This window comes from Ipomoea nil, unplaced genomic scaffold (genome assembly GCF_001879475.1).
Source record: "Ipomoea nil cultivar Tokyo-kokei standard unplaced genomic scaffold, Asagao_1.1 scaffold0926, whole genome shotgun sequence".
Lineage (NCBI taxonomy): Eukaryota > Viridiplantae > Streptophyta > Magnoliopsida > Solanales > Convolvulaceae > Ipomoea > Ipomoea nil.
This window is the reverse complement of record NW_017617354.1, coordinates 475,953-499,065: the sequence shown is the minus strand read 5'-3', so window position 1 is coordinate 499,065 and position 23,113 is coordinate 475,953. Positions and strand designations below refer to the sequence as shown.

Here is a 23,113-nt window from a genome sequence, read left to right as displayed (position 1 = left end):
ATTTTATATGCTAACATTGTTGGTGATAATGAACCAATAATCGATTTAATATCGTAAAATAATATTTATATATACACACACGAGTATATAAAATATTATTGGATATTTATCCGAAATATATATATACACACAAATATATATAAAATGGACCCAAAGGTTATATATACATGTATATCTACGAAAAAGATATACCAATATATATCAACCAAAATTGGAACAAATAATCCTCAGATTATAGGTCCAATCCAACAAAAAATATCACAAGATGGAGAACGGATTTTTGCTTAAAAGCATAATCCAAAAACCGAAAGAAGGAGAAGAAGAAAGAAATGTACGAGTTAGGCAAAGTGCCTGTCTTTCCTTAAAACCTTATTTGCCACCTCCCAAAAATGCTAGGAGCGTTGTGGCCTAGGTTTCCCAGGATAAAACGTACAACGATTCGACGTTTGAGCACCCAAACGAACGAACCCGGCGAACTAGAGTATGGGACGAACACAGCTACAAGAAGGGAGTAGGAGCAGAGTTTTGGAGCTGGAAAAACAAAGGTTTCTGTGTTGTGTGTGTTGTTCCCGTTTCACATTCTGTGTAAAACACTTCTGCCCTCTACCCCTTCTTATATAGGGGAGGAGTACTTAATAGCATTCATCATGGCGTTAATTACACGTTGTGTAACATCTGAAACAGCAACCCCATTAACAGAATTAAATTCAAAATTGAAAACTGGAGTTAATGGGCTGTTAGCCTTCAGGCTCACCAAGTTTTGGCCTAGGCCGAAACTTTCGGCCTCACGCTGCTGCACACGAGAGTACATCTCTCGTGTTGTGGTGCAGCCTGAGAGTGCACCTCTCGTTGTCACCGTTGCACGAAAGTTGTGCTCTCGGTGCACCACAACCTCTCGTGCTCTCTGTAGCACGAGAGTGGTGCACCTCTCGTGCTCTCGGTTTCGACCGAACCAAGTGACTATATATATCGGTTGGAAAATGATACCGAAGTTTGGCATAACTTAGCACGCAAGGCTTCCGGAAGACATTCGTGCCCGCGCACGTGAGCTCGGGCTTGAATCAAGCCTTTTCGATCTCTTCTAGTTGGATTTTGATTTGCACCCCCCCCCCCCCCCCCGCGCGAGAGAGCCTCTATGCTATACAATTCTACAAGCTCCAAAAGAACCCTTGTATAAAAGGGGGTTGAAATCCTCTTTCCCTTCATTTTTCCAACTCAATGGGTCTACTTTGAGAATCAATATCTCATTCCCCCATTATTCGTTTTGAGCGTACAATATATCAATCTCTTCGTCTCACTACGAAGAACCCGAATCCACTTTGACCAGACCCAAATCGGAAGTGGACCCCACTGATAATTGTACCACAAAATAGCCATGTTGGTTTTTGGGTTTTCGGGCCCAAGGAGGTCCAACACAACCTTTGGTTGGAGGATACACCTTTCATAATAAGGCTACTAAAATAGAAGAAATATGACTCGATGATTTTTACGTGGAAACCGAAAGGTGAAAACCACGGGCCTTTTTGGGCGGTGCCAAGCCTAAATTCACTATATATATATTTTGTAGGTATCTTTGTACATGTTGTAGGGCTATTTTGTATATAGAGTATGGACATATTGTGTAGGGAGAGAGCTATACTTTTGTACATTGAGAGACGGAGTGTGCTTCTTGATGGAATGGTGGTGGAGTCTTCTCTTGGAGTCTTCTTGTTTGGAAGAGTGATGAAGCCTTCTTGGCATATTGTGGAATGAGGCCTTCTTGGGAGAGTGGTTGTGGGAGAGTAGTAGTAGTCTTTAAGTGTATAGGAAGAGTGCTTGGGAGAGTCCTCCCATGTGTGTATGAATGAGTGAATGGCCCCTTTCTTCTTGTCTTCCCCTCTTTTTTATAGCTAGCCCATCCCAAAAGTGTCCGTTGGACATTTAGTAGGGTAGTGATGGGTGATAATTAGGGGGTTATGGATAATAATAATAATGGGGTAATAAGATGGGGTAATAAGTGGGAGGTTAGGAATGGTGGGGTAGTAAATAGGACTTTAAGGGTAGATAATTAGGAATTTAATAGGGGCTAACGGCTAGTTTTAGGCCGACCCTCTACCCGTGTCGATTCCACACTCGGCGCCGACTCCTGGACCAAGCCGACTCCTCTGTTTGACCCGTATCCCTTTTGGGTTTGCTCCATTTTCTTCTTGGGCTTCTCTTCTTCGTCTGGGCTTTATCTACTTTCTTCTTGGGCCCCGAGCCCATGGGGTTCACACCCCATCAAGCCACTTAATATGTCATTTTATGCCATTTTAATGCTATTTTTCCAACAATCCCTCACATGAATGAAAAATTGATTTTCAGGGTATTTTGAAATCGGAAACAACTGTGTTCAATGGACGATCCCTGCATAGGATAGGTAGGGATCACTATACTCTTTGAACCTTCCCTTGAAGACATGTTTACTCTACTGGCTGTACGGTAGAACGCGATGTCTTTGAACCGACTGCCGTTTGTGTAGACGATGACATATCTCACACAGGAAATTCACAACCATGCTCTGTTCTCATGAGTGTGCCCTTTTTGGTCGTGGGTCACCGTCCTGGTTCTGCAAGAGTTTGTGAAGAATTGTGGCCATCAATTCTCCTTTGAAGCGACCCTCACTTCTCTCTCACATAGGTGATTCTTTTCTGAGTATCCCGCATACTCACGCATGTCAACCGACATTCGAATAATTAAAGCATCAACATGCTAACCTCGTGCGGGAGTCACTATTCTTAACGAGGAGTGGTAGGGAGTCCGAGACCCCCACAGTGACACGCTTCGTTCTATAATTTAGTTGTCCCATTGAACCTAGGTGTCAGCTAGGTTGGGTATCCACTATAGAACTTTTAGTCCAATGGCTTTAGACCCTATTCCTCATTCCAACTTCTCCACAACCATTTGCTTACCCTCGGGTTAGCGAGTTAGCGGCCGCTACGTTATCTTTTGACATCACGTAGTCAACAGAGATAACCCCCGTTGTGAGAAATTGTTTAATGGTATTATGTCTATGACTCATAAGTCTAGACTTACCATTCCACATCTAACTCTGTACTTAACCAATTTTGGCTTGACTATCGCAATGCACACAAATTGGAGGTACGAGTTTATATCTAGGAACATTCCCGAAAAAATGGCATAGCCATTCGGCCTACTCGTTCGCGACAAGAGTGTAAGGCTCTCAGCTTTTGTCCCGTCGGATCTTAGCTATCACAAATTCATTTCGAGAGTTTCCGTCCAACCGACTGCACTGGCCTACGTAAAAACGTAGCCTTTGATGGACTTAGTGTCCTTTGATATCCGTGCTATACTATCCAAGTACAGCTAGATATCCCACGTAGTGCAGTCCAAAGTCACGAGCATACCTTAAGTATCTCATAACTCTCACTATTGCCTTCTAGTGCTTAACACTAGGGTTACTCGTATATCTATCGAGTTCGTTAACAGCAAAGACAATATCCGGCCTAGTACAACCCATTTGATACAATTAAACTACCAATAATCTGAATGTATTCTCCGTGAGATGTACAATCTTCGTGATTATTGGCTAGTTGTACGTTAGTATCTAATGGTGTCCAAGCCACTTGATTAACATCCTTTGCAAGGATTTAATCAACACAATGAGATTGGCTTAACACGAGACCATACGGTCTTCTCACAATTTTAATCTCAAAGATTAAATCTGCCAAGCCCACACCTTTGATCGCATGTCAAATTAAATCTCAAATTTAACATGTTCTCGGTAGAATTGATCCTGTGATCGTTACTACCCACGTTGAGTTTATCGTGTATAGTCAAATAGTGATAACCTCGTCTATCGTACGCATTACGTAGACATTTATCACATTTATTTATACTGAACTCGTGACACATCATTGTATGATCAAACCTACATGCCAAATACTAAGGCAATTGTTTCAACCCATACAATGATCTCACCAATTACACAATTTCTTTCCATAGCGCGGAACCTCAAAACCCTTAGGTTGTACCATGTCTATTAAGAAAGCGACACATCCATTTCGATGAACTTCCAAGTCTCGTTAGACGGCCATGGCAAGTGTCATACTAATGGATTCCATTCTCATCACAAGAGAATGTATATCGAAGTAACTGTGGCACTCGCGTTGCATGTAATCTACAATTACAAGTCCGGCCATTTTACTTCAATATAACCAACCGGTTTTATCTTCCGACTAGTGATCTGTTAGGATCCAAAGGTTTTACAACCTGAAAGAAGATCAACCAGTTCAAAGTATGGTTCTCTAAGATAGAATCTACTTTACTCTCGGTAGCCTCTCTCGTGTTGGTCCATTTGTAGAATTCACCACTTCTACATATGTTCGAGGCTCGTTTTTTAACAACCATGTCAGAAAATTCAATTTATTTTCTAGTAAACAAGTTAGAATATGCGCGTCACATTCTAGCATGTACATTAGAAATCTGGACAAAAGGATTGTTCAAATCCTAGCTCTCTTGCTACGTCTAGCTTTGAGCTCGGGTTCTCTTTCATACCCTTCAACCATAGCTTCGCCGAAAGTTCCTTTCAACGTGCTAGGTCCGATATTGAACCTTCATAAAAATACATCTTCAAAGAATGATGAATGACTTGATTCAATTTATTGTGTTCTTACGTACATCCAAACTATAGGACTCGTGTACTAAGAACCAATACACACCTTTGGCAAGACACCCCCACATTTCAGGCATTAGTAGGAATTCCTACGTACCCACAATTCGTAAGAATTTCATGCGGGTAACCTTATTTAAAAGGTACTTACTAGTCCAAAGTATTGTCTCACCTCACATACTTTGAGGTAGACCCGAACTTATCAACGTCTTGATATTCATGTTCGGCAACAACGTTCGATTGAGGTGAATACCGTACCGTACTCTCGAGTACAATACCAACGCTTGCGCCGAAATCACCAATAGGTGTTTCACGTTCACCACATCGATCGTTCATAACCGCCTTAATCCACAATTAATTTGGTTATCCTTTTATTCTTAGAAAGAATAGACATGTGCTACACGTTAGCACATCTCGTAGGTGCGAACAGATCAGCACTTACGAATCCATTCAGTTTTGACCGAAGGGCCACAAACCCGAATCAGTGTTTCCGAAATTGAAGCACGAATCAGTGCTTAGTAATGAAGTACGAATCGTGCTATAGCAAGCACGAATCATTGCTTTTAAACTAACGCATCGATTCTAAAGCAATCTCTATTGCTTTAAATTATAAACTCATAGCAACATTCGGTTGCTTAATGTATAATTCCAGTGCTACCTAGCACAAGGATTATTAGTTAATTACACAATTAACCAAACCTCCTTTCGTGCTAGTCACATAGCACTTTTTACAACGCTAAATTTAATTAGCCACATACGAAATGTTTAAGCTAAGTAGATTAGCATTAAGACCAATCATAATCTAGCACCTTTATTGCTATCACCAAAGCACCAAATGCTTAAGTTTTCAACACCTAAAGGTGCAGCCACCAAGTGGCCGAAAGTGCCTAATTAGGCACTCTACCTAGTGCTTATTGCTTAATAGCACTGTTACAGTGTTTTAATTTGCACTTCAAAGTGCCAAATTAAATTGCACTTTCCATTTGTGCTAGTATAATTTGGAATTTTTGATCAAGTTAATTATAACACAATTAACAAGAACAAATCCACCAAATTTTCCGACTAGTTGAATCAAACTTTTATAATCGTTCTCATAATATTAATTAAAATATTCAACACTTGAGCTGTGACGCTCACGATTATATAGCTATCCCAATTTTTGACAAATTGATCCTTGAAATCCTTATCGTTCTACATGAACCAGAACCAAAGTTCTTTACGGGATTTCAACATGTAACACGCTCGCTACATTTTGTTCCGGCCGTTAAGCCATTTTAGCATTTTCCACATAATGCTCCGTGATGCACTACGCACCCATATTGAATTATTTCATACATTTGACATTATTCTAGCAAATAATTCGTATGTACTATGATTCAATAGCTCAATGGAACAATTCATTTTTTATTCAACAATAAAAAATGTATCACAAGGATACTACAACATTTATTTAACAAATAAATAAATAGGAAAAATTACATTGGAAACCAATTTCCATTATTCCTATGTAGTAGTCCTTCGAACCCGTGTGCCTTGTTCCATTCTCAACCGTCCACTCCACAAAGGGTGGTCCATAGCGCACAGCGGGGGTACCTCGGTTGTGACCTCACTCGTCCAACCATCAACACGTTTTAAACATAGCGAAATTGTCCTCAACCTTTTCACCAGGATGACGATTCGCTTCATAGTGGCATTTTTCCTTCTTCTCGTAATCTTCTTGAAAGCTAAGCTTCCGCTTGAGTTTCCTTCGATTACGGTTGAAGTCATTTGTAACACTACCATAGTCCTCAGACCATGTAGTCATTACACCATTATAGGATCCTTCGTGGCTTTTAGCCGATCCATTAGGCAACACAATAGGTACCAATTGTGTGCCATTAGCCACATGTCTACCGGATCGTGAACCAAAGTTCTCCGGAGCACCATCGTGTGTTTTTACAACTCCCATGGAAATATTATTTCCAACGTTGCTGCCGTCAACCGGCATCACAGAATGTGCAACATCGTTGCCGTCCTGACCATTTGAATGTGCACCACGAGCAACATTCACGGATCCCACACTTTTGGAACCCATCGATTTGTTCATTATCAAAAATAAATAAGATTTTAAGATTGTTGGTGATAATGAACCAATAATCGATTTAATATCGTAAAATAATATTTATATATACACACACGAGTATATAAAATATTATTGGATATTTATCCGAAATATATATATATATATATATATATATATATATATATATATATATATATATATATATATATATATATATATATATATATATATATATATATATACACACACAAATATATATAAAACGGACCCAAAGGTTATATATACATGTATATCTACGAAAAAGATATACCAATATATATCAACCAAAAAATATCACAAGATGGAGAACGGATTTTTGCTTAAAAGCATAATCCAAATACCGAAAGAAGGAGAAGAAGAAAGAAATGTACGAGTTAGGCAAAGTGCCTGTCTTTCCTTAAAACCTTATTTGCCACATCCCAAAAATGCTAGGAGCGTTGTGGCCTAGGTTTCCTAGGATAAAACGTACAACGATTCGACGTTTGAGCACCCAAACGAACGAACCCGGCGAACTAGAGCATGGGACGAACACAGCTACAAGAAGGGAGTAGGAGCAGAGTTTTGGAGCTGGAAAAACAAAGGTTTCTGCGTTGTGTGTGTTGTTCCCGTTTCACATTGTGTGTAAAACACTTCTGCCCTGCCCTCTATCTTATATAGGGGAGGAGTACTTAATAGCATTCATCATGGCGTTAATTACACGTTGTGTAACATCTGAAACAGCAACCCCATTAACAGAATTAAATTCAAAAATGAAAACTGGAGTTAACGCTGCTGCACACGAGAGTACATCTCATGATACCGAAGTTTGGCATAACTTAGCCCGCAAGGGTTCCGGACGACATTCGTGCCCGCAGGTGCCTTTTCGACTCTTCTAGTTGGATCAGGCTTCCGAACGACATTCGTGCCCGCAGGTGCCGGCCAAGCCTTTTCGATCTCTTCTAGTTGGATTTTGATTTGCACAACCCCCCCCCCCCCCCCTCGCGCGAGAGAGCCTCTATGCTATACAATTCTACAAGCTCCAAAAGAGCCCTTGTATAAAAGGGGGGTGAAATCCTCTTTCCAAATCAATGTGGGACAAAGCTCACTTTTCCCTTCATTTTTCCAACTCAATGGGTCTACTTTGAGAATCAATATCTCATTCACCCATTATCCGTTTTGAGCGTACAATATATCAATCTCTTCGTCTCACTACGAGGAACCCGAATCCACTTTGACCAGACCCAAATCGGAAGTGGACCCCACTGATAATTGTACCACAAAATAGCCACTTAATATGTCATTTTATTCCATTTTAATGCTATTTTTCTAACAAACATAACATAATAAAAATAGAAAATATATAATTACAATATATATATATATATATATATATATATATATATATATATATATATATATATATATATATATAATAAAGTAACATAACCAAGGTTATCTTATATAACCTAAGAAATTGAAGGGAATCACATTCCCTTCAAAATCCTATGTAGAGGGAATGTGACATTCCTTGGGAATGTTAGATTCTCTAAGATAATATGAACCGTACCAAACATAGGAATGTGAGCTTTGGAATGTCACATTTCCTTGGTTATGTTATATAACTTGAACCAAACGCCCCCTTAAGGTTAAAGAACCACTTGGGTCTTTGGATAAACATCTCATTTGAAATAAGATAAGGAGAGTGGACTAGAGAGATAGGGGAAGGAAAAATCATCTTGAAGTTTTGATCTCCATCCTCTTCAAGCTTAGGTCTCAAGTTATTGGAGTATTCTAGGTGAGTTTGACCTCCATATTTCACTCTTTTTAATGTGGGTTTATCATTATTCATTGGAGCCCTAAGATTGATGTTTGAAAATATTAGAGATTTGACCAGGAGTATTGGGTGAGCTAAATAGCTAAGATTTGGATGTTTTAGATAAGTGGTTAACTCTTCTCTCCTTATTTTGCAAAACCCATAACCTATTTTGAAATCTCTACTACTTTGAATACCCATTTTAGGGTTAGTATGAGTTAAAATATTTTGGGCTTTTGATATAATATGACTCAAGCTAGTTATGATTGTTAAAGTGTGATTTCACTACTATTCGATTTATGGGTATGATTTCTACTAAGGTGTTTTGCTCTAAATGAGGATCAAGTAATTTATGTGACAATTATTCGTTTATGATTTCATATTTGTTTTGCGAAGTTATGAGTTATACGAATTTCATATTATTTTGGATATATACTTTGTCAAGTGATTTTTTTAAGGAAATGATTTTTGTTACAATGAGCTATTTGATTATAAGAATTATTTTGAAGGTTTGGCCAAACTCATGAAGCAACCTACATTTTGTTGTTTGTTCTGTTCGGCTTAGAACATTCATAATTGCTCATTCCGAATCACCGAGCTTGACTCATTTCGAATTGTCGAGACTTTACTTTTAAATTATTTGTTAGAACGTTCCATCCGGCTCATTCAGAATCGTCGAGCCTGACTCATTCAGAATCGTCGATTCTTTTTGGACCATTATACCGATAATGGCATGTGCCACAGGATATAATGGTGGTTGTAGGTTGCCAATGAGTCATTGGTTAATGAATGATTTGAGCTTTCGAAAGTATTGTGTTATGAAATAATGTTGATGCCCATGTAGCTAAAATTTTTAATTTTGGGAAGTTGTGTACAGTATGATAAAATTATATATGAATTTGGTATAGTTAAAAGATTGAGTTTTGCATCCAATCTATTTATTACGCTAAAGCTTTTTGTATTCTATTGGGGTTACTTGATCCGGGGTTGAGAGGAGTATCACTTACTGAGCATTAACTCATTATTTGTATTTCCTCATGTTTCAGAGTAGTTAAGGAGTTGTGAATAGCACGAGCACAGGTGGTGGGTCTTGAAGGTGACTTTTGAAACTACGAGACTTAGTCCTAGTATTGGAGCTTACCACGGATTTTTGTGCGTTTTAGACAATACCTTTAATTTGACCCTTTATATTTTTGGTAACCTATTGTGCTTGGCTTTTGGTGCTTGTGATGTATTTTAGACATACTACTCTTGATTGTAAATATTTAATAGTGGTGAATTGATGAGTTTTTGGGAAGAACGACGTTCTTTATATTTTACCATTTCGGGTCGTGGAATTATTATGTATTCAAGTGTTGCTATGAAGGTTTCGAGAGGTATATGTGTATGGTTAGGATTCATATTGTTATAGGTTTTCATGTAACGGTATGTCTGGGTCATGTCCTAGAAGTGGGGCGTGACAAAGGTAGTATCTATTCTATAACTTTTTAATCTTTTCAATTTAAAGAATCAATATTTCCACTAGCGTTTGATCCTGTGACTATCCATTTGAAATTGTAACAAGGGTTTCATCACATTACATAGTAGTGGGCAAAGATGCATATATATATATATATATATATATATAACAAATTTGGGAGAATATTTTTTTAGAATTTTTTGCAAACTTTTTCAAGGGTTCAAGAAGAGGAAAAGTGTAAACAAAAATGAACCATTGATAGTCTCTTAGATCTATTACATCATATCCTTCTTGTGACTCTTCCTTATCTGTTGGATCATACTCTTCGATCTTCTTCTTCCCCTTCCTACTGCCATTCATCATACTCTTCTTATTCTTCCTGATATTATTGAGTACATTTTTTAGTCCCTTCACACACACACACACACACACATATATATATATATATATAGAGCAGGCCAAATATGAATACTGAACATGCAAACAATTAATCCAAGTGTGTGTATATTAAATTAAGCTGCCTCACCTGGTCTTCTTCTTCTGATTTTTCTAATTCTTCCGTGTCTGAATACTGCGATTCATCATAGCAAGTGGATCAATATACCAGGTGAGAAAAAGAAAATATTAAACAGATTTTGCAAAGAAAATAAACAAAAGAATGAAAGAGAAACAAATGGAACGTAACATACCCACAAATTCTTGCGGTCAACAATATTGTAACGTACGGCCATCTCTCGTAGAGAAGTGACAACAGAAGGAGGACATTGTTCTAACGTAATTAACCACAAAGAGGTCTTTTTTGCAATTGTAGGAGGGATCTCTTCTAGAGAATAACAATGTTTTAAGAATATCTTCTTGAGCTTTGGGAAATGATTACTAGTATTGGCTACCCATTGCTCAAGATTTCTGGCTTCAACCTCCAACTCTTTTAATTCAGGGAATCCTCCTTCAACCACTTCCCATACTCTGCCATAGAAAGCATTCTCTAGTATCAGCACCTTAAGCTTAGGTAACTGCCCAATTAACGTTAAAACCTTCACTGGAAAATTAGTCCCACTCAACCTCAACTTCTTCAATTTTGCAGGAAAACCAACCCGCTCTAAAAGGGTTATACTACCAACTGGAACCATAACCGTTAGAGTTTCCAACCTCAATAAATCTTCAAAATTCTCCAGAATGATGATAGGATTTCTGCAACATCGCCCCCCGCTGCAACCAGGCACTAAGACGTCTTTATACACAACTTCCAGTTTTCTTATGCTTGGAAACCTGCAATAGTACACTTCTTTTTTCCTCAAATGAATTGGCATTGCACAAACTAATGTTTGCAAATGCTCTATAACCATGTTCGGGGGATCTATCATATACATATCCCCAAATTTGAGATGCCTTAAATGTTGCAGCTCCCAAGTTTTGGATGGCAATAAATGAAGAGTACGTGCTCCAAGTGTTGATTCATCAATTCCAGAAACAGTAAGTGTTTGCAAATTTGAATTACTTAATACTACATCATCAAAACTCTCAAACCACTGTGGTATGGAAAGATATCTTAAAAAAACTAAATTCCTTAAGGGCAATAATGACACTCTTTTGAGTATTATAGATTTACTCAAATCTAAAATTCTTAAATGTTTCAAAGGTATAAACCTTTCAAAACCTCCCTGAAAGACGAAAAGAGAGCGAGGAATATTTGAACTAAACAACACATGATAGTCCAAACTATGTGAGCGTAAACTTAACCAGCGACAGGAATTTGCAAGTATGTCTAATGACCATCCAATACACTGTTGAGTATTTGCTGCACATAAAAGACCTTCTTTTTGAGCTTCTCGTACGCAGAAGCTATGCATGTCAATATGTATCTCACACATCTTTGGTCTGAAATCGTGCTCATCGTCTGTTACGACTAGTCCTCTACTTTTAAGAGCCCTAAAATACATGTAACCTATTTCTTCTAATGGCAGACACCCCAGTGGCTTTACAAATCCCTCAGCAATCCATAACTTAATAAGTCTTTTAATACTCATTTCACTGTGTTTTGGAAAGACCACAAAATATAAAAAGAAAACTTTTAAATGTTGCGGCAAACGATTGTAAATGTTGGTAAGCTTACTTGAGTGTTGTGTATCTCTATGCAAAATTCCCAATGATAGTAATTCTTTCTCTATCTTCTTCCATTCCTTCAATGTGTAGTTGCATTTAGATAGATGGTCTGCAACTACAACAATTGAGCGCGGCAATCCTCTGCATTCCTCAACAAGATTCTTCGCAATTTCTTCAAATTTAGGTGTCATATGTTGTTTAAGAGAAAATCTGTGGGAAAATAAATCCCAACTCTCATCGTCATCTAGGTAAGGCAGACTCTTGATGAATTCCCAATCCTTGCTGATGTACTCAGCCACATCATTAAAAAGAGTGGTTATCAATATCCGATTTCCATTCGAGTCATCGGGAAAACATTGGTGGATATCATCCCAAAGCAGAGTGTTAGGGACATCATCCAAAACAATTAAATATCTTTTGCATTTCTTCAAGTGTCTGTGCAGTTGGTCTTTTAGTTGAGAAACAGTGCTTCCCATGTGAATTTCTTCATTGAGGGTTGGCCGTATTGATTGAAGAAGGTGGCACAGTAGTTGTTGCACATTCCCATTGTATCTTGGCGGAATAGTAATCCAAGCTTGAATGTCGAAATGTGATACAACCCTTTCATCTGTATACAGTCTTTTACAAAGAGTAGTCTTTCCAATGCCTGGGGCTCCAACAATTGTGACTACTATTCGTTCTGATGAATAAAAATAAACGAGATCCTCCCTTGTCCATTTAAGGTGATAGTCAAAGTATTCACCAACCATTATTATATCCTCCTCCTCAAACTGAGGAGAGCATTGCAAGGATCCACCTGACGACGCAATAATGTTGTGAGGGTGCGAAGAAGCTGCAGCTTCTGAGCAACCAATCAACGGAAGAGAATGATGGTTGATAACCTTCAGCAACTCTTCAGCCTCTTTTGCTACTTGTTGCAAGCTTCGATGGAGATGGAGATGGAGTTCCCCTTGATGAGCTTTCTGTTGAAGTTGAAGGATGTTTGTGAGTTGTATTTCGATAGCATCTTCAACTTTGAGTGCAAAGTCTCTGATTTTGTTTAGCAGATGTCGTCGGATTGGAGCACCACTACCCACAGCGTTGTTGTATTCCTTCTTCACAAAGGCTTCCAATGAAGAAAGCTTGTGAAGCAGAGATTTCAATGGCTTCTCATCATCAAGAGATACTCTGTGGTTGGGATGCAAAAATTCAAGCTCAATAGTAGCCATGAGAGAAGTCAATGCAACACAAGCCATCTCTCAAACTCTCTGCAACTTCAATTCAATTCTGGGTTTTTGAGTAAGAAAAGAATGTAGAAGAAGAAGAAGAAGTGCGCGCAATTGCAATATGGGATGCACATGTTTCGTCTTATCAGTACCCATCAATAATATATTTTAGTATAAAGTGGAGACTACCTAATTAATATATTACTCTTTCTTTGTTTACTAGCTAGTTAGAAGCACATGCAATGCACTGCACGATATGATACAAAAATGTTCAATAATAGGTGCTCGAGGAAGCACATGTACCTGTAACATGCACATGCGATACAAAATACAAAAATGCCCAATAAACTAAAATTGGAGGTGAAATTATATATCTTCCTGAATTTCACTGGTTTTTCATAAATACACTTAAAAAATTCAAGCTGAATTATATTGTTGCAATGAGAGAAGTGAATACAACACAATCCAATAGTAGGGGGGAGAAGAATAATAAATTTTATAATTACTAAAGGATTTGAATCCAATAGTAGAATAGTACATATACGTAGGGTAAAAGTAGACAAACAAATATAATGACAATGGATATCAAATCTGATAGTAGAGCGCGCGAGTACAAGCATCTCCAACCGAACGCAACCTTAGTTCATTGCAGGTAAACACTTAGTAAGTATATATAAAATAAATGTCACGTTAGATACTGTAAATTTTTTTGTCAATATAACTTTAATTTATTGATATTTTAATGCACACATTAACCAAAAGGTAAAACTCTCGTTGCCCAATAGCTTACAAAGAAATTGAACACTCATTTAGAGCACTAAATAGCTAGAAGAGATTGATACATAATTTTTAGGAGGAAATTAATTAAAGTAAATATTTTATCAATTAAAAGCCGTCAAAGATTGAATTCACTTAATTAGCACATGCCGTCAACTAGAACTGCACGTATCTCCACCATATTCTTGGATAGGTTTTGTTCCATTTGCACAAGCATGGTTTATAATACTCTTAAATTATAAATTTATTTACCTCATAGAGTTTTTTCCACTTTTGGTCCTATGACTTTAGTACCTCCGTCAATTTAGGTTCACAACTTTCGTTCTTGACATAAGTAGTGCTTGACTTTGATTTTTTTTCACTTTTAGTCCTTCCGGTCATCTGAGTGACTACTTTTAATCGGAATAAATAAATTGTCATTTATATTTAGATTTAAGAGGGGTAAATAAGTCCTTTACCATCTCTTAAAAAATAAACAAAAGAAAAAGAAAAATATTAAGCTATGTAATTATCCTCTTCTTCCCGTATCTTCTCCCTCTCTTACTGTAAGCGGCTCTAGTTCATGTATTTTTGGGATTATCGCTATATGGAGACACAGTTTATGGAGTCTTGAAGAAGAAGAAGAAGAAGAGGGTTTGACGAGCTCTCTTGATACTGTTTCAACTTTCATGATCGCCATTTCCAATGCGCTTGAGCTCTCACCATATCGTTCCAATATATACAAAAATACTGGAATAATACTAGAAGCATTACTTAAAGTCTCAAAAGCTTCTTGAGTGATAGTAACAAAGATCTCAAACCCGCACTTGATGTTATTATTATTGGGCAATCCTGTACTGGGCGACCAGAACCCATTTCCGGTCGAGTTACAGTTCAAGAGGTTGGAAACCAATGAAACCGGGATGTAACGTAGAACAAGGAGAAGTTCTTGTCGCCAGGAGAAGCGTAGCTGAAGAGGTTGAAGTCCAAGGATACGTCCCGAGGATTGGAGGAAGTATATTTCAGTCTATTGCAATGGTGGACAGGGGATTCAAAAATACATGAACGAGAGCCGTCCATTAAGAGAGGGAGAAGATACGGGAAGAAGAGGATAATTACATAGCTTAATTTTATTTTTCTTTTTTCTTTTGTTTTTTTTTTAAGAGATGGTAAAGGACTTATTTACCCCTCTTAAATCTAAATATAAATGACAATTTATTTATTCCGATTAAAAGTAGTCACTCAGATGACCGGAAGGACTAAAAGTGGAAAAAAAATCAAAGTCAAACACCACTTATGTCAAGAACGGAAGTTGTGAACCTAAATTGACGGAGGCACTAAAGTCATAGGACCAAAAATGGAAAAAACTCTTACCTCATACATCAAACATTGTTGTAAATCGGGTGTTAAATGATTTATAAAATTCTTAAATTATAAATTTATTTACGTACCCCTCGAATAAATCAAACATTATCGTATACCGAGTGCTAGTTGATTCATAAAAACTCTTAAGATGTGTTTGGTTCATGGGTTCAATATTTTTTTTAAGTATATTAAAAAAAAAATAAACTTTCAGTATATTAAAAATGAACATCTAATCGTAGTTTATATTGTATGTGGATTACGGTCCATAGTATAATTTGTCAATATATGCACACACAAACTAAGCAAATTAAAATAGATTTTTGTTAATTCATCATATTCATGTTTAATTCATCTAATTTCACGTATATTCCAAAACATGATTGATGGTTATTAGTAAAATGTTTAATTATGATATACTAGGATTATGTGGTCTAATGGTATTTGGGTTGGATTTTTATTTGGAATGTTGTGAGTTCGAGTCTCAGTGGAGGCGTTATTGATTTTTTTTTTTTTTGTTTTTTTTTTTTTGTTTTTTTTTTTGTTTCAGTAGGTTGAGAAAGTATATGAATAGATACTACATTGTAATAGAGCCAGTAACATTCAAAAAAATGATATCTTTAATATGTGTAAATATTATATTACGTTTGAATTAACTTAATTTACCACAAAAACATTATTTATCAAAAACAATATATTTTTTAACAATTACAGAATTAATTTTTTTTTTAATTATATTTCAACTAAATATATAAATAATTCAATCAATTAACATGAACACATATAATATGATTCAAGTAGTATATTTAAAAAAAACAATTTATTATAAAACTTTTTTTGTTAGCATTTAATAAAGACCTCTAGGCTCTAGGACATTGCCCTAGGTATACACTAGTTAGTATAAATTTCAATGTTCAAGCTAGTATATCAATTGGTTGCAAAGGTAGGCAGAATGCTATCAACTCTAAAGCAATAAGTTATTCAACTTAGCAACTTGAGAGAATTAATAAACAGAATACTAATACAACGGTAAAGTTGTAGAGTTAAATTTTGCAAATACAGATTTAGTCGAGTCCAGATTTTTAAAACAAAAATGTATTCTAATTGTGTTGGTAGTGCATTGATCTCAGCACGCATAAAACGCTTCGGGACAATCAATATTCAATATTGCAAAGCACTCAAAATACTTTCTAGAGTTGTTGAGATGCACATACAACAATTTTTATTTTTATTTTAAATACTTATGATTTTTACAAGGTAGTATGTATTTTATACTTTTTTTCAATTCTTTCTGCCCAAAGAATCAATGTCTCTACTATTGTGTGGAGAACTCAATTATTCATGAGTTGTAAAGTGATAATCAGTGAAAGGAAGATGGTGTGCATTATTGATGATTTGAGAAGAGTACAAAACTTAGCTTGAAAAGGAAGGAGAACAACTGTTATATACACACTGCATTGGCAGTTATAACAGAAAAGGGAAGGAGGGAAAAGGACACTAAAGACCTCCTTGATTGAGGGTAGCTAAGTATGCTGAGTATGCTTCATCACCCCCCGTAAGCTGGAGCATGAACATCTTGAAGGCCCAGCTTAGAGTGGAAGTTGTCAAACAACAATATTGGCAGTGCCTTGGTGAAGCCATCAACAAGTTGTTTTTTGTGATGGAACTGACATTAGCTTTATAACCCCTTCATACACTTTCTGCTTAACAACATGGCAATCTATCTCAATATGTTTAGTTCTTTCATGAAAGACATAGTTCTCTCCAATAGCAATTGCAAATTTGTTATCACAGAATAGAGTAGTAGGGCTGTTAGGCTTGACTTTCAGATCTGCAAGCAAATACAAGAGCCATTGGACCTCACAAACAGTGGATGCAAGGGCCCTATACTCAGCTTCAGAAGATGATCTAGAGACAGTAGCTTGTTTCTTTGTCTTCCAAGAGATTAAGGACTTGCCAAAATAAATGCAATAGCCTGTAACCGACTTCATGGTTTCTGCACAAGTAGCCCAATCAGAGTCAGAGAACCCTTGTAGCTTGATCTGAGAGTTTGCTGGATAAAACATCCCTTTTCCAGGAGACCCTTTCAAGTACCTCAACACTCTGTGAGCAGCCATAAGATGAGTGTTCCTAGGCTTGTCAACATACTGACTCAATTGCTGAACTGCATATGTGATTTCAGGCCTGGTGTTTGTCAAGTATAACAGCTTTCCAACCAGTCTTCTATAAACTTCTGGCTTATCAAGGGGTGTTCCTTCAAGAGAACTGAGTTTCTGGCCTGCAGTAATGGGAGTCTTTGCAGGTTTAGCATCCATGAAGCCATACTCCTTTAGGATTTCTAAAGTATATTTTCTTTGGCAAATGTTGAGACCATCAGTGGATATAAATGCTTCAATCCCCAGAAAGTAGTTCAAATGTCCAAGATCTTTGATCTTGAATGTCTTATCCAAGAACTGTTTCAACCTATCAATCTGTGCTGAGTCTGTCCCTGCAACCAATATATCATCTACATAGATGAGAAGGGCCATAAATGGTTTGATGCTTTGGTAAATAGGGATGGATCTACTGTGGATTGTTGGAAACCATTATCTTGCAATGCCTTAGTCAATTTAGCATTCCACTGCTTGCTAGCCTGCTTTAGGCCATATAAAGATCTCAGCAACTAACAAACTTGCTGCTTGTTATTTTGAAAACCAGGGGGTGAAATCATGTATACTTCCTCGTCTAGATCTCCATGCAAAAAAGCATTATTGATGTCTAATTGTTTGATGTCCCATCCTTTTGCAACTGCTACAGCTAGGAAGGTTCTAATTGTTGTCATTCTAGCCACAGGAGAAAATGTTTCAACATAGTCCACTCCTAGCTGCTGAGTGTAGCCCTTTGCCACCAGTCTAGCCTTGTGTCTTTCTATGGAACCATCAGCTCTATGTTTCACCTTGTACACCAATTTGCAACCAATTGGGGTTTTGCCTGGTGGGAGGTCTGTAAGCACCCAAGTTTTATTTTCAACCAATGCATCTATTTCACATTGCATTGCTTTCCTCCATGCCTCTTCTTTAACTGCTTCATTATATGATTGTGGCTCTTGTATGGTCAGAATGGAGTTTGCACAGACCCTATGGCTTGGGGATAGACCCTCATATGATATCACCTTGTTAATTGAATGTGGTGATGACCTGCTGTGGTGACTGCCTGTACTCAGTGAATGACAATAGTAATCTTGTAACCTTGTAGGTATGTGTCTTGTTCTTTCTGATCTTCTTGGTTCTAAGTGTACATCTATTTGAACTGCTTCATCTTGTATCATTGTGTTACCACCTGTCTCATTTGAAAATTCATTGTTTGTGCTGACATAAGTATCCACACTGTCAATGTTGTAGGGTAAGGGACTTGACCTGCTAGCCCTTTCTGGTGCTTCAGTGTTGTGAATTGAAAGACTGGGAGTGGCTGCTTCTCCTAGTACTTGATTTTGATTTGCAGTAGTATCCAAAGGTGGTATGCTAACCTCAATGGAGACTGGAACCAAAGGCAGCACAGGATCAAACATGTTCTTTTCATCATAAGCTTCTGATTTGTCCTCCTTAAAGGGGTAGATATGCTCATAAAACTGAACATCCATGGAGATAAAAACATGTTTGTTAGCAATGTCATATAACACATAGCCTTTTACATTTGCAGGGATCCCCAGAAATAGAAACTTCTTGGCTCTTGGTTCCATTTTACTTTTGCCATGAGACATAGTAGATCCAAAGCACAAGCACCCAAAAGCTTTGAGGTGATGATATTCCACAGTTCTGCCAAATAAGAATTCAAAGGGTGACTTCTCACCAGGTTTAGCAGGAGGTAATCTGTTAATTAAGTAGATGGCATGCATAACATAATGATTCCAAAATTCCATAGGCACTCCAGACTGAAATCTGAGAGCCCTAGCTACACTTAAGAAAAGTTGATGCTTTCTTTCTGCCACCCCATTTTGTTGGGGTATATAATGCCACAAATGCAAAGATACACTATTGCTTTCCATCATCTCATCAATCTGACAGTTCCTTTTCTTTGGTGGATCAGTGATCACATATAAGCCATTCCTTTGTTCAGTAAAACCATCCATCATCCCAAAAGGACCCTGAATGTTATAGGAGTCAGAATTCATTATGATTTTGCAAGCCCCTTGTTTAGTTAACTTGCTAGCAGAGATAATATTGAATGTGAATGAAGGGATGAACAACACATTGTTTAACAGTAGGTTTAACTGCAGTCTGATATCACCTATATGTGTCACACTTACAGTTCCTCCATTGGGCAGTAGGTTTAACTGCAGTCTGATATCACCTATATGTGTCACACTTACAGTTCCTCCATTGGGCAATTTAACAGAAACTCCACAAACCCTGTGATACCTTTCAAAATAGTCTAATGAGCATGTAATGTGATCAGTAGCACCTGAATCTAAAATCCATATAGCAGAAGAAGATATGACATTATTAATGTGGCGATCAGATATGAACTTGCCTTCATTAGATCCTGATTTCTTTTCATAGTTGTTCATTGTTATGGTTGCATTTGAGGAGGCTGGTTTCTCTTGGTTCTGACCATGCAACAGGCTCACAAGTCTCTGGAATTGCTCAGCAGATAGCCCTATGTCCCCAATCTGATTGACAGCATTGCTCTGAGCATCTTGGTTTTGCCTGTTTCTAGACTTGTATCCTGGTATCCAAGCAGGAGGATAACCATGCTTCTTAAAGCATTTCTCAACAGTATGGCCACTCATGTTGCAGTATGTGCATTTGGCCACATTCTTTCCTCCATTGTTGCCAAATTTCTTCTTGTTATTTGAAGCAGAGAAGGCCACAGTTCCACTGTCTTCTGTGGACTGTCCTTGACTGTTTTGGACTGCATTGGATTGAAGCACTTCAATATTCCTTTGATTGAGAGATCCATTTATTTTCCTTTCCACTTTCAGAGCCATATTGAGGACTTTCTCCATAGTTGGGATTGGATCCCTAACTAGGACTCATAATTTTATGGATTCAAACTCATCATTCAATCCCTCTAGGAACCTGATGACTTGATCATCTTCTTTCTCCTTTTGTATCTTGCTTAGCAGCTTGCATGAACATCTAGGGTTACATTCACACACTAGCAGAGGCCTCATTGCCTTCATCTGCTCCCATAGAGCATTACACTTTGTAAAATATTCATTTATAGACTTGTTACCTTGAGTATTCTTGTATATTTCATTCTGCAGTTCAGCTATCCTATGTGGATCAGCTTGTGAGTATCTATCTCTGAGCTTGATCCAAATGTCTTCTGCTTTCTCATAATAGAGGACTGTCTCAGCAATGGTGGAATTAACGGATCTAAGGATCCATGAACAGACAATTTTGTTGCATCTCGTCTAGGTAGCAAACCTGGAGTCTGACTGCTCTGGACAGGGAACTGAGCCATCAACTAGACCAAACTTGTTCTTCACTTGCAAGGCTATCTTCATGGATCGGCTCCATGAAGCATAGTTGAGCTCTGTCAGAGGAGGAGAGACGAGAATCATGTTAGGATTCTCAGTCACGTGAAGGTAGAGTGGATCATCGACTTCATATCCTCGCAGATTCGGACCTTGACTCGCCGTGTTCTGATTTGGAGATGTGTTTCCGATTCCGGCAGAATTGTTTCCGGTGTTCATCGTTGTGACGGCAGCGTAGCTTCGACGAAGCTCTGATACCATGTGGAGAACTCAATTATTCATGAGTTGTAAAGTGATAATCAGTGAAAGGAAGATGGTGTGCATTATTGATGATCTGAGAAGAGTACAAAACTTAGCTTGAAAAGGAAGGATAACAATTGTTATATACACACTGCATTGGCAGTTATAACAGAAAAGGGAAGGAGGGAAAATGACACTAAAGACCTCCTTGATTGAGGGTAGCTAAGTATGCTGAGTATGCTTCATCATATTGGATTCGATCTTGTGACTATCAATTTGAAATGGTAACAACAATTTCATTATACTCTTTCCAACTTTCACCTCTATTACCAGTTGAGCTGCCCATGCGGGCACAATTTCATTACACTACATAGTAGTTACGTTGGTAGAGATGCACATACAAAAATTTGGCAAAACATTTTTTAAAAATTTCTTAGAGTTCTTCAAGGGTCTACCCAAAGAGGAAAATTGTAAACAAATTAAAAATGAACCATTAGGACTCTCTTAGTTAAGATTGATACGAAGTAGATAATATTAGGAAAGTTAATTTACCTCAGCAAATGAAAGACAATGACTTAAAAGTTCAAATACATATAACCAAAAAGTGGAAAATTCTAGATTGAAAATGGAAGGCAAAGCCATATGTAGCTAGAATAGCCTCATACATCCTATCCATCTTCTTCTGACTCTTCCTTATCTGTATACTGCCATTCACCATAAATTCATAATCTTCTTCTTCTTCCTGATACTGCTATTCATCATACTTTGTTAGGAACAAGTGTAATTAGATTTTGATGATATCAAACTTGCTAAGATAGTAGACCCTTATTTTCATTTTGTTTTAGAACTTTCATTGCAAACGAAAGTTATTGCAACTCAACGAATGATTTGCACGAGACTTAGTTGAGACTAGCATGATAGGTCTACTTGAAGATATGAAGACAAGAGAAGAACGAGAGATCAACTCAGACCGAAAGATGGAAGGGTCTAACTCTCGGACAATCATTAAATGACAAGGAAGGACGAAAGATAAGGTCTATCTTTCGAAGTAACCTTTCCGAGACAACAAGTCTAAGTCAGATTTTTAAAGACAACTTTTATTAAGTGAAGCAAGAAGAATGTTGTCTATGTCTCTCAGCTGGGCAATCATCCTAGACAAAAGGTGTCCTATGAATGATATTCACAAAACCAAGGAACATTAAATGATTGGTACCATCTTGTCAGTAGAAAGGACAAAAAGCCATATCATGGTGCTTTTTATCATCAACGGCTACATAGTACAACCAAATTAAATGCTCTATGCCCACTGGTTAATTATTACCCGCTGGTTATAGGTTCAAAATTTCATCTCCCTCCAACGGATGAATTTTTCCTCACCTATAAATACCTCTCTTCACCATTGAAGAAGGTGCTGATTTTTCAACAGATTTTATCCTTAGAAAAGCTCTTTAAACAAGCTCATTCATAAGCTTTTCATAATCAACGTGGTACTTTTGTGAAGTTTTTCAAAGAGGTTCATCCTACATCTACACTTCACAAACTTGAAGAAGTCTTGCATCTTTTCTCACGTGAAGATTCATCTAGTCAACAAGACAAGACTTCAACCTGTTGGAGAAACAGAACATCATCTTTCCAACACTCAACTCTGAGGAAGAAGTTGATAGATGTGTAGTAAACTCGAGGAGTTGAAAAACCTACCAAGTAGTTGTCCGGCTTAGTGATCAAGGAAGCTAGCTTGAAGTAGTTTGTACTAGGAGTGATAGTGCAAACCCTTTCACAAGTTGTGAAAGAAGAGTGGAGTAGGCTTTGCTAACAGCCGAACTACTATAAAAATCTCTCTCCCTATCTCTCTTTACTTTCCGTTGATTATCTTTCATGCATTGCATTTCATACTGACCCAACGATAACTTTTCATATCGAAATTGTGCAAAGTTCAAATTAAAACAAACAAGTTATTCCGTTGTGCATCACTTCGAAAGGAGTTTT

General features: G+C 37.5%; 4 protein-coding genes across 4 annotated transcripts; all 4 read right to left on the bottom strand.

Annotated features, from left to right (window-relative positions):
* Positions 1 to 10,229: 10,229 nt before the first annotated feature.
* On the bottom strand, positions 10,230 to 11,980 carry LOC109179500 (putative late blight resistance protein homolog R1B-17). Its single transcript, XM_019329010.1, has 3 exons — positions 10,693 to 11,980; positions 10,530 to 10,574; positions 10,230 to 10,382 (listed from the first exon to the last, which is right to left on the bottom strand). The coding sequence occupies exons 1-3, from the start codon at positions 11,941 to 11,943 to the stop codon at positions 10,374 to 10,376; spliced, it is 1,305 nt and encodes a 434-aa protein (XP_019184555.1). The 5' UTR covers positions 11,944 to 11,980; the 3' UTR covers positions 10,230 to 10,373.
* A 46-nt stretch (positions 11,981 to 12,026) lies between these two features.
* On the bottom strand, positions 12,027 to 13,341 carry LOC109179513 (putative late blight resistance protein homolog R1A-4). Its single transcript, XM_019329023.1, has 2 exons — positions 12,117 to 13,341; positions 12,027 to 12,034 (listed from the first exon to the last, which is right to left on the bottom strand). The coding sequence occupies exons 1-2, from the start codon at positions 13,339 to 13,341 to the stop codon at positions 12,027 to 12,029; spliced, it is 1,233 nt and encodes a 410-aa protein (XP_019184568.1).
* Positions 13,342 to 17,069: 3,728 nt separating this feature from the next.
* Positions 17,070 to 17,957, bottom strand: LOC109179512 (uncharacterized mitochondrial protein AtMg00810-like). Its single transcript, XM_019329022.1, has one exon. The coding sequence runs from the start codon at positions 17,955 to 17,957 to the stop codon at positions 17,070 to 17,072; it is 888 nt and encodes a 295-aa protein (XP_019184567.1).
* A 134-nt stretch (positions 17,958 to 18,091) lies between these two features.
* On the bottom strand, positions 18,092 to 20,413 carry LOC109179511. The gene has a single exon (XM_019329021.1). The coding sequence runs from the start codon at positions 20,411 to 20,413 to the stop codon at positions 18,092 to 18,094; it is 2,322 nt and encodes a 773-aa protein (XP_019184566.1).
* Positions 20,414 to 23,113: the final 2,700 nt, after the last annotated feature.

Excerpts from the sequence above, each read along its gene's own strand:
- LOC109179513 (XM_019329023.1), bottom strand. The coding sequence starts at position 13,341 with ATGGCTTGTGTTGCATTGACTTCTCTCATGGCTACTATTGAGCTTGAA.
- LOC109179511 (XM_019329021.1), bottom strand. The coding sequence starts at position 20,413 with ATGGAGAAAGTCCTCAATATGGCTCTGAAAGTGGAAAGGAAAATAAAT.
- LOC109179500 (XM_019329010.1), bottom strand. The coding sequence starts at position 11,943 with ATGTATTTTAGGGCTCTTAAAAGTAGAGGACTAGTCGTAACAGACGAT. Across the intron at positions 10,575-10,692 it reads TTGACCGCAAGAATTTGTGG|TATTCAGACACGGAAGAATT; the intron begins GTATGTTACGTT and ends GATGAATCGCAG.
- LOC109179512 (XM_019329022.1), bottom strand. The coding sequence starts at position 17,957 with ATGGCCCTTCTCATCTATGTAGATGATATATTGGTTGCAGGGACAGAC.